Here is a 12,038-nt window from a genome sequence, read left to right as displayed (position 1 = left end):
GACTTATTCAGAAGGCTAAACCAATGAAAATTACACAGACTGAAGAACATGACAGAGCATTTCAGAATGTGAAGTATGCTATATGCCAAGCTCTATTCCTCAAGAGTCCAGATTTTCATAACACTTGACAATGGAGATATCAGAGATATCTCAAACAAGGTCCATTAGGGGATGTAGGCCATTGCCTTAAGTAGCAGGAAACTATTATTTTGAGAAACAAGTTACTCCACATAGAACAGGAGTGTCTAGCCATCTAATGGGACTTATATATCCACATTATTATTTAATAGGGAAGTCATTTAAACTTTTCACTAATCATCAGGTTTTAAGTTGTTACACTTCATGCTTCAAACTAAGACAATATGACTCAATGGTCACTGATAGTACAACTATATCAATTCATCATTGAACATGTACCAGGGAAAGAGAACATGGCTGTAGATTATCTATCCTGATTGCCCAGTGGTCAACTTATATCACTGAAGAAGATACCTACTGAGATGTGTCAAGTGCAAGCCAGCAAATAATCAAGACATTTCTTTCACACCAGTCAGAAGATAAAATGATTAAAGAAATCAACAAATAAGTATGTCATGTGTCATTCTACCTCACAATGTATTTGAAGCCTCAGAAAATAATAGATGGAAATGTGGTACAACGAAAGCACCAGCCTCATTTTGAGTAAGCCATATCAAAAGCAAATGAATATTCCTCGACTTGTCTTTTGAGCTTAAAGGCTGCCGAGGAGGAGGAGGAGGAGGAGGAGGAGGAGGAGGAGGAGGAGGAGGAGGAAGAGGAATGGTAATCAGCAGCTGGCAAAAACAAGCAAACAAAACACCACATCAGCCCACTAAACTCTATTTCCTGTCTATGCATGATCTTGAATTACTAATTCTTTTATAAGGTCTTTTATTTCCCTATATAAGATAGCAAATCACAAATTCTGGGCTACTTTTTCTTTGTAATGAAAACTTGGAGAAATATATGGAGGTCATCATTCCAACTGAAATCCCATTAGAAAAAAAATAAAGCACCTTGCTTTTAAAATACCTACAAATTTGTTCCCCTATTGATGCAGCATTAACTACCCTGCCTCCATATACTTAGAGCTCTACAATGGCAATTCTGTTTGCCAAACAAACATTTCCGCTACATTTTAGTGGCAAATTGCACAATGCACTGGCAATCCAATTATGAAAAGTCATCAAGAATTGAATTTCTGATGTAGGTGTTATTTTAAGACCATCTGTTTAAACCTTCTTGTTTTCACTAAGTCACTGAGTAAACTTATTTACTTGCCCTATTTTTGTGTGATTAAACCTATATATTTCAACATATTCTATTTACTTAGTTAAACCTTAATGCTAGTTGGCCAAATGATGCCTCATTTGTTCTAATCACCGTATCACATAGCCATTAAACTAAGTACTAAGTCTCTTCAGCTCAAGCTCTGCCATAATAATTATTTTTCTTTACCTTCAATCAGCTCATGTAAAAGGTTAATCCCTCCCTTTAAAAGAGAAGGTTCCATTATCACTGAATTTTTTATTAATGGGGGGATGCTCCCTCACTGAGCTCCAAAGACTATTTTCACTTGGGTATATAAAAATTTGATGCTATTCTGCTGGGCAAAATGTCAGTTTAATGTTCCTGCACATGATTTACAAGGCTGCTATGGGGGGAAAAATCTTCTGTTATGATGACAATCATACTACTGGGGAGCAATGTGCCTTTGTGTTCTCTGTTTCCTTTGAACTATTAAACACTCCATAGAAAGTTTGCATTATAGTTATTACTATAAAATTCAATGGCCCATATATAATATAGGTCTTTGTCCTGTAAACTGCCTTTTATAGATGTACAACCTCTGTTATGGCTGCTTTTTATCAGGGGAGTTTCTTTCCCTGATTATGATTTGTGAATATCGTAGCTTAGTGACTTTTCTGCCACAACCTAGTAACAAGGACACAAATAGTTGTAATACATGGCAATGTCTATTTGTGCATTTGAGTTATATGTAGAACATCCTATATGTAGAACATTGTACACACTCACACACATGTATGTAAAGATTTTACAATGAGTCAAATTTTCCGTCTCTCAGTAAGTGCAAATATGAATTACTTGATTCAATATTCATATTTATTACTCATTTCATTTGATGATTGGTTTATGATGGCTTTAATAGCAAACTTGCTAAATATTCTGTAGAATGGAATTGGCATCTTGTTATTATTACAATGTTATTGCTGATTTTTCAATCTGAATGCAATTCTGAAAGCAAAAAATGCTCTTATTCAATAACATGATTTTCTTTGGACTGTAAATTAAACTTAACTTTCCCCAGAAACTAATCTTAATCTCTGCAATGTATTAGCATATCATAGTTTATAGAACTACAGTTAGAATGCTTGCCCAAAAGCAAGCTGATCAGTACCAGTTAATTCTACTTCTTAGACTCATTATACAAATTTAAATTTATTTTGCTTGTGCACAAAATGAACTGTTAAGCCAACATGCAATACTCTTTCTGAAGGAATTAAATGCATATTCTTTGAAAAAGTCTCCAGTCTTGTAAAACACATTCTATGGTGTTTAAACAATAAGATAATGCTTTTCATGTGCACCATTTAAGATGTTAAGCAATAATTGATAATGATCCAGAAATCCAATTAAAAAAAACTTAATTTGGCATACATCATTTCTAATAATTCATACTTTTGAAACTGCACTACGCTTTTATGCAAATAAATGAATAAATAAAATAGACCATTTGTCTTCAAGTTAGTTAATAACATTTTGCCAAAAAAAACACCCTACCCCAATCCCAAGGAAAGTATTCATTTAAGTGCCCTTTAAAATTCCCTTTCTAAAGGATTTTTTAAAAAATCTCTCCCTCAGTTTAATTTCAACAAGGATTTTCACTGAATATTTTAATTGATGGTGGCATTATGGAAATAATACAACCAGAAACATTTTAGAAACTGCTTCCATTTGATTCACAAAATCAAATTTCTGAATGTGTACTGTTTTTCTTCTGCAGGTAACATAACACAACTATCATACAAATGCTAACATTTCAATAATGCTGATTAAAAAATATAATTTATATATAATGAAGGGTACATTGAGAGCCAGCATAAAATGCTGGATTAGGACCAGTGGAATTGAGGCTCAAATCCATTTTAATTATTGAAGCCTACTGTAAGGTTTTGCATTAGACATTATTTCTCAGTTTGACTATAAATGTTGGAGTCAGACTTGCATCCTGAAGTATTCTAAATCTGAACAAAAATGAATTAACAGGCATAGGAGATAATTGTTTCAAATAAACACAGATGGAGTTTTAAATGTCCCATAGGGCATAGAAAGTAAGGAATATATACATAGTACTTACTCATACTCAAAGAATAATGCTTTATGCATAGAATATAGTGAGCACTACATCAGAAATTCCCAACTTATTTGAGTTAGTGTGCACATTTGGGATTTAAGAATGTATTGTAGATACTCTCACAGTTGTGCAGGGGTTTGAGTCTCAAAAAAAAAAAAAAAAAAGCTGTCATGGGACATAAAGCACCAAAGTATCATAATGTTACATGTCAACTCTTCTAACCTTATCCCTCTGCATGATGCATGCTGATTACTTCTGTTCTTTCTCTTCCAGGAGGGCATTATTTCAGATAACACATAGGGCATTGTTATTTTCTAAGAAAGTTAATGAAACTTTGCAATCCGCCATATTTCCAATATTTTAGAGATTTTTTTTAAAGGTAGAAATCAGGGCAAAAACATTGATAGCCACCAAGGGACTCCAGCCTATCTCAGTGCTGTGCTAAGGACTATAATACTAGATCCTGAAATTAAGTGCTAAAATACATCTGTTGTTTTCTGTTACAGAGTTTCCCTTACAATTACAATGGCAATACTGTCTCATCTTCCTTAACACTAGCACTAGGCAAAATATCATCATCATCAAAATCAAAATCGGAGGCCTGCTAAAGCTAAATGCATCTGCATTTAATCAACAATTCAAAAGAAATCTGCCTAAAATCTCCATGTACACAGCCTTAAACTCTTAAATAAACAATTTTATTTTTAAGAGCAGAAAGGCAATAATATTAAGTATCTTTAGATCTCCAGCCAAATTCTCAAATTCTTCACTTCTCATAATGGCATCAATAAGAACTACACTGCTCAAAAAAATAAAGGGAACACTTAAACAACACAATGTAACTCCAAGTCAATCACACTTCTGTGAAATCAAACTGTCCACTTAGGTAGCAACACTGATTGACAATCAATTTCACATGCTGTTGTGCAAATGGAATAGACAATAGGTGGAAAGCATAGGCAGTTAGCAAGACATCCCCAATAAAGGAGTGGTTCTGCAGGTGGTGACCACAGACCACTTTTCAGTTCCCATGCTTTCTGGCTGATGGTTTGGTCACTTTTGAATGCTGGCAGTGCTTTCACTCTAGTAGTAGCATGAGACGGAGTCTACAACCCACACAAGGTAGTGCAGCTCATCCAGGATGTTACATCAATGCCAGCTGTGGCAAGAAGGTTTGCTGTCTGTCAGCATAGTGTCCAGAGCATGGAGGCACTACCAGGGGACAGGCCAGTACATCAGGAGATGTGGAGGAGGCTGTAGGAGGGCAACAACCCAGCATCAGGACCGCTACCTCCGCCTTTGTGCAAGGAGGGACAGAAAGAGCACTGCCAAAGCCCTGCAAAATGACCTCCAGCGGGCCACAAATGTACATGTGGCTGCTCAAACAGTCAGAAACAGACTCCATGAGGGTGGTATGAGGGCCCGACGTCCACAGGTGAGGGTTGTGCTTACAGCACACCATGCAGGACGTTTGGCATTTGCCAGAGAACACCAAGATTGGCAGATTCGCCACTGGCACCCTGTGCTCTTTACACACTGAGGTTCACACTGAGCACATGTGACAGATGTGACAGGGTCTGGAGATGCCGTGGAGAACATTCTGCTGCCTGCAACATCCTCCAACATGACCGGTTTGGCAGTGGGTCAATAATGGTGTGGGGTGGCATTTCTTTAGGGGGCCGCACAGCCCTCCATGTGCTCGCCAGAGGTAGCCTGACTGCCATTAGGTACCGAGATGAAATCCTCAGACCTCTTGTAAGACCATATGCTGGTGCGGTTGGCCCTGGGTTCCTCCTAATGCAAGACAATGCTAGACCTCATGTGGCTGGAGTGTGTCAGCAGTTCCTGCAAGACGAAGGCATTGATGCTATGGACTGGCCTGGCCGTTCCCCAGACCTGAATCCAATTGAGCACATCTGGGACATCATGTCTTGCTCCATCCACCAATGCCACCTTGCACCACAGACTGTCCAGGAGTTGGGGGATGCTTTAGTCCAAGTGTGGAAGGAGATCCCTCAGGAGACCATCCGCCACCTCATCAGGAGCATGCCCAGGCGTTGTAGGGAGGTCATACAGGCACGTGGAGGCCACACACACTACTGAGCCTCATTTTGACTTGTTTTAAGGACATTACACCAAAGTTGGATCAGCCTGTAGTGTTTTTTTCCACTTTAATTTTGAGTAACTCCAAATCCAGACCTCCATGGGTTGCTAAATTTGATTTCCATTGATAATTTTTGTGTGATTTTGTTGTCAGCACATTCAACTACGTAATGAACACAGTATTTAATAAGAATATTTCATTCATTCAGATCTAGGATGCCTTATTTTTGTGTTCCCTTTATTTTTTTGAGCAATGTATGTGTATGTATGTATGTATGTATGTATGTGTATGTATGTATGTATATGTGTATACACACACACACACACACATATATACATACATACATACATACATACATACATACATACATACATATATGTATGGTATTCAGCTTTGTTAGGGTATTTTCCAACGTTATTATAGTTGTGCTTTTAAAGTTGTAGCAACGTTTCGGCAGAATCTCCACAAAGCAGTATTTTTTACAGAAACTTAGATGAGCAGCTGCTGCTTCAAAGATTATTCTCGCCTACTTGCAATTCACATTCAGATCAGCATGTAATTTCAAAGGGCAACAAGCACAATTTTTAAAACAATGGTTAATAATTTCTATCTATTAAAAAAAAATATGTAATTGAAACTGAAGCCAGAAAGCAAGGTACATATTAAGAATCAGAAACTGAAACCGATTTAAGGAAATTAAGGTGAGTAACTAGAATAATTTCTTACCATTTATCATTCCATGATTGAAGATGCCATGTACCAATGTACTCCCTTTTCGGAAGTGATCTGTCATGTCCTCGAGCCAATTGGCTTCTAAGGCACAAATGCTTTTTCCACTGTTGATGAATCTTACCGGTACAATTACGGTGTAGTATTGGCTGGGTGTCTGCAAGGTCTTTGGCTGGTTGAAGAGTGCCAAGATCTCAGTTTCTATTCAAAAATATAAGAGTTGAAACAGCAACTGTAGGACCAGAAAACATGATGCATTATCTTTTTCCAGATGTGCTAGGATCTGAAGTCCTGGGGCATGATTCTTACACAATTTGAGAGCATTAAGTCAGAATACTGCATTATATTATATGACATATAGTAAGTTTGACAAGCACAACCTGGATTTTCTCATGTAAAATTGAAAGTTTTGAATAATTAATACAAATAGAATGATTTAATAATTAACATACATAAAGATTTGCAGTATGTAATTAATATAAACATGTAGCATTAATTAAATATAGTTAATATATTTAAATTATATGATGATCAAATCTTACCACTTATAGCTGCATAAATAAAATCAAGCAAGAGACTATAGTATAGATTGCCAACTTTCTTGGTGCAATCTCCCTTTGATATCTCAATTTTTTTTCCACAGTATCTCTAACCTACCTGTGAATTAATTTGGGTAGTAGTTTGAACAGTATCTGAGAGAGGTCTAGTCTGACTATATTTGCCTTGAAAAATTAAAATATCTTGCAACACTGAGGGAGCGAGCAATATATACATTTTTGTAATCATAAAATTTGGAAAACCCTACTAAAAAAGACTGGTTGTATATTGCACCAAAATATGAATAAATAATAAACATTTAATATAAAGATAAATAGCATATAAAACTTTGAATATTATTTTTATATTTATATTATACTATCTGTCACACTGTTTTAGAGTAACAAATGGTGCCATGGCGCACATTTCTCTTCACTCAGAAATCTTTGCAATCAAGATTGCAAAGCAGATCTTTTCTGCTATGATAGTAGTAGTTCTTGTTTTATTTTGATTTCATGACCTCCTAATACTATGCAGAATTATTATCCAGAAAAAATAAGCAGTTACTTCCTTTAATTCCAGAAATTTCCATTTTTGGCAAGATCTTAACTTTTCTTTCATTTTCATAATGTGTGAAAAGTCTAGTGGTTTTTATTACTGTACAGAAAAATCACAATCTATGAACTAGTTACTTTTCTCTAAGTAATTTAACTGCAATGCTATATTATCTATAACTTAATTTTGTTATTTTTTTCCAATGCAACAGTTCCCAGAATATTGTTTATGCAGCGGATGGAAGACCATGTTCTTGGTGCTGGGAATACGCTTTCTGCAGTCTGGAGAAGCGAAAAGTATTTTCGGGCTTGAATGGAGGTGACCGGTATGGGGCCAGATGGAAGTCTGCCTTCTTCCCTGTTGAGGAAAGAACTTTTCTTTTGTCCTTTGTTTCAACGATGAATAGATTGAGAACATCACCGAACAGCTTCCTGCTGGTGTAGGGGGCCGAAGCCAGCTTTCACTTGCGCCAGGGTTCCGCTTGCCAATTTTGTAACCATAGCAGTCTCCTCACTGCCACAGACGACACCATGGCCCTGGAGGAGAACTTGGCGGAGTTAAGGGTGGCATCTGCCATGAACTCTGCTGCTGCTATAATTTTACTGAGATCTTGATGTGTAGGCGGCCTTGTAGTTGGTGCAGCCAGCGGATGGAAGACCTTGTAAAAAACGATGCAGCAGTTGAGGCCCAGACGGCCCAAGAAGAGGCTTGATGGTTACACTTCATGTTTGTTCGGAGTGTTTGTCCTCTGCCTTTAGTATGTCCTCAGGCTCAGTTGGAGTGCTCAAGAAGGAAGCCATGACTGGGGCATCTACCAAGGGAACTGCAAGAGTGGTAGCTAGGGAAGGGCCCACGTTGTAAAACCACCTATCATGGGATGATAGGCGGGGGCCTGCAGTGGGGGAGGCAAATTGCTCCTTGACTAAGTCCAGAAAAATGATGGGGGATAGAAGGACCTCCGAGTGAACAATGGGTTTGGAGAAGAGGGAATCCCCATGCCCCCACTGCACCACTTGAGGTTCGGGGGCAGCTTCATCTGAGGACAACTGGGCTGTGACCAGTGCCTTGTGGAGGAGGGGTTTAAATAAGGCAGGTTTGAATACTGCAGCTGAGAAAAGTTGATCAGGCCTCAGATCCTCCTCTTCCTCCAAGAGGTTGGGGTCCCAGATTTCTCCCTCTTCCTGTTCAAATGCAGGAGAGGGGCTACGTTCAGATGGTTCTGCGTAGTCTCCCTGCTCAAAATCAACACATTCTACATGGGTAGGAGGGGCCCTGTGCTCCACAAGGTGAGGTAGTCCCCTTTTGGGGATCTGGGCCTAAAAGTCAGCCGGAAAAATGGGTGGGGATCTGTCTGAGGGCCTAAAGATGTGTTGAAGCCCTTCTGCTAGGCCCTGTCTGGTGGCTATGGAGACTACATCATGGATCCTTGATGGAGGATCTGGGGGCCGAAGGCTTGCTGCTGTTGGGGTAAAAGTAGCCTCTGGTCTTGGTTGAGAGCTACTTTGGGCTACAGATGGCAGAGAAGAAAAGAGGTCCCAAGGAGCCTGTATGAAGTAAGGTCCTGATCTGCTCAAGTCTTGAGGCCCGACTTGGTCCTCAAGCCTCTCTGGGGACCAGGATTAGAGGTGGCTAAGAAGAGCTGGAGTTTCCCCCACCTCCCTGGAAGTACTTGCCTGAACCACCAGAGGATAGGCTGGTTGGGAAGCCTGTTGCAGTTGTCCCTCATTTGTTCAATTGTCTTATTGAACTGTCTCTCCAAGGCCACATGTCTTCGTTTCTCTGCTTTTAGTTCGCCTGGGATGTTTTCTTGGGGCCCAAGGCTTTGGCCTGAACTTGGCCGCTACCTCCCTTTGAACAGATTGAGAGCATTGTCTCCTTTTTCTTTTGGCAGTCTAGAGGCCTTGGGTATTCAGGCCTGAAAGCTCTGCGTGGATCTTGTCTTGATCCATAGTTGGCATAAGCAGACACAAGAGGTGCTGGGACCGACCCTCACTATGTGTTGCCTATGCAGTAGCCTGAATTAGAGCCCTTTTGGGGGATAGGAGCAGGCCGTTGGTAGATGAGGCCACCTAAAATGGCTGCTCGCCATGTGTGTTGGAAGAGGAAGCTTTCAAAATGGCCTCTCGCATGAATTGCAGGCTATGATGGCTGTTAGTCGCTCCCTAGGCTGGAAACAGCCCCAACTGGCGAAATCGCCTAGAAAGGGAAAAACCTGCGGTTTTTGTTGTTTTTCGTATCAGCTGTGAGGCGTGGTTATCGCCAATACGATCTTTACGATCGTAGCGGCCGAAATCGCAAAGGAAGAGCTGTAGGGGAGGGCCAAGGGCTTCTTCCTTACTTACAGTCTCCCTTGGGTTGAAAATGTTGAATCCTTGGCATTGTAAGCGAAGTCTCACTCTCCTGAAGGCGCAGCTGCACCAGATCCCCGGGAGCTGTGCCAATGATCTAAGATCGCTGTTGATTTTTGCTGCTGACTAAAACTGTTTTCAGAGACACCAGCTCAATTGTCATCAAAAGAAGCTGAGTCAAAGGTGGGGTCACTACCACAGGCTGCTCCTTTTATACAAGACAGACTCAGCTTGATGATGTCATCAGAAGGAGCCTAACCCATCCTGGGCTCTCACAGCAGCATGGAGGAGAATCTCCTATTACTTTATATTTTTAGTCCAGTCAATTTTAGCTTGTTTCAGAATGCTTTTTCCCAAAGATCTATAAGCATTTTCTATCACTAGGTGGAGTGATAGCAGTGAATTTTACTACATTACACCCTCTACTGATGAAAAATAAAGCGGCAATTATTTAAAGTTGCATTATTATGAAAGCATCAAGTAATAATAAAATTGAAAAATAAAAAGTAAATTAACTCCACTTTCTTTTGAAGTGAGAACCTTAATACTGATTAAGACACAATGAGGCCCTTAAGCCCTGATTTATGGAGAATTATTGGTTCTGCAGAGTAACATTTTAAGTTTGTTGTTATTATTTTAGCCAACTGTGTTTGTAGGAAGGTTATTGCATATAAGTCCTTTGGTTGCAGAATCTGTATTTTTATAAAGGGGATATGTATCTGGGACAAGGAAAAGTAACCATTCTATGACTAAAGATGATTGTTTTTCTTCATTCTTTTTTCTGATTATTTTGCAGCCTTTCAATGCCACAAATGTGCCTGTGTAATAGTGTGTGACCAAAGTTTGGAAAGTTAATAAAATACCCAGATTAAGACCAACAGTCACTAAACATATTTGCTATGTATTAAGCTTTTTTAATTTAAAAAAATAACGAGCTACATTACTTTAATAGCTTGAAAAACCTAGAATCACAAAATCAGAACCTACATATTTTCCCCAACCTTAATTTTGTGGCATGAGTGCTGGAACAGTTTGCTGGTGTTTTCTTCCCCATAGCGTTATTAATGCTCCTCCAAGGAAATAAGCATTCTGCTTTGTTGTGGCATTTCAAGGTCAGAGTCTACCTTGATTTCTTGTTCCTGTGCCAGTAACTTGCCTTTTATAATCAGCAAATTGCTTTTATATAAAACAGATATTTTTTATTACTAAATTTTCTGATTGGCCATCATCCCTATTACAGACATTTTGTGAGCAGGCATATGCACTTCACAGAAGCCATTTTATAATCCTGTTCAAGGCAAAATAATGCATCTACTGGTCCATAAATGCTGGAGATCCCTAACATAGCTGACATAAGCCATGTTTGCTGAAGGCTTATCCCTAAAAATAGATACTGATATTTTAATTGGTGAGAAATCAACAAAAGCCATGCTTTAGATCAGGAGTTGCCAACCTTTTAGATCTCATGGACCACCAAACTCATAATTTTAAATCCCGAGGACCACTAATATACTTTTATTAAAAAAATAATATATTTAATATAAATATATATATATGGCATTCGGCTTTGTTCGGGTACTAATCTACAAAAAAACAGATGGCACACTAGGACACACCATATACCAGAAGAAAACACACACCAACCGCTACCTCAACGCCCAATCCCACCACCACCCAGCACAGATAAACTCCGTGGCTAAAACACTAATTACTAGAACCAAACGCCTGGCAGACAAGACACACATTAAGACTGAACTATGCACCCTGACCAAAGTACTGACAGCCAACGGCTTCCACAAAAGCAAAATCACCGGCTTGATCCACAAAAACACACTGAGACATAATAGAGACCCAGAAGATGAACAGACCAAAAAGCTGGAACACACTTCCTCACTAGTCCAACACATGGAAGCCACAAGTCATAGCATCAACTTCAATGGCACCAAAACCCTAGCCACTATAGAAAATCCCAGCCACAGAATCATCAGAGAAGCCATAGAGATTGAAAAAAGACCAGAAAGCATGAACAGAAGAGATGATTCCACCAGACTGTCAATCATTTGGAAGCCTGCACTCACAAACAAAAAAATCTCCACACCACAAGCCAGGCAAACACCTGGGCACAAACAGATCCCCCTGATACCTCCAGCTCAAACACACCCCAACCAGGCACCCAGATGAAACCTAGCTTCCTAACTAATGATAGCCGTCCATTTACCCGGAGCCAAGCTGCACTAAAGGCCTCCAATAAAGTAACACAATGTTGCCAGCCAATCAAGATACAAAAAGAGCCAAAAAAACAGACAGAAGATATTAGAAACACCAATCAAGCAGAACACAGCAAACTCCAAGACCAATAAACACAGACCAA

At 39.3% G+C, this 12,038-nt stretch overlaps 1 protein-coding gene across 1 annotated transcript in view; it reads right to left on the bottom strand.

The window, feature by feature from the left end:
* The window catches only part of RFTN1 (raftlin, lipid raft linker 1), a 189,380-nt gene that overhangs the window by 40,118 nt on the left and 137,224 nt on the right, over positions 1 to 12,038 (bottom strand). The window contains 1 exon segment of the mRNA XM_087947998.1: positions 6,225 to 6,428. Within this exon segment, the coding sequence (XP_087804124.1) occupies positions 6,225 to 6,428 (204 nt within the window).

The sequence above is a fragment of the Notechis scutatus genome, chromosome Z (assembly GCF_049901735.1).
Source record: "Notechis scutatus isolate UNSWTSFEM ecotype Mainland chromosome Z, rNotScu1.2, whole genome shotgun sequence".
Classification (NCBI taxonomy): Eukaryota; Metazoa; Chordata; class Lepidosauria; order Squamata; family Elapidae; genus Notechis; species Notechis scutatus.
The sequence above is the reverse complement of the archived record's forward strand: the minus strand, read 5'-3'. Positions and strand labels throughout refer to the sequence as shown.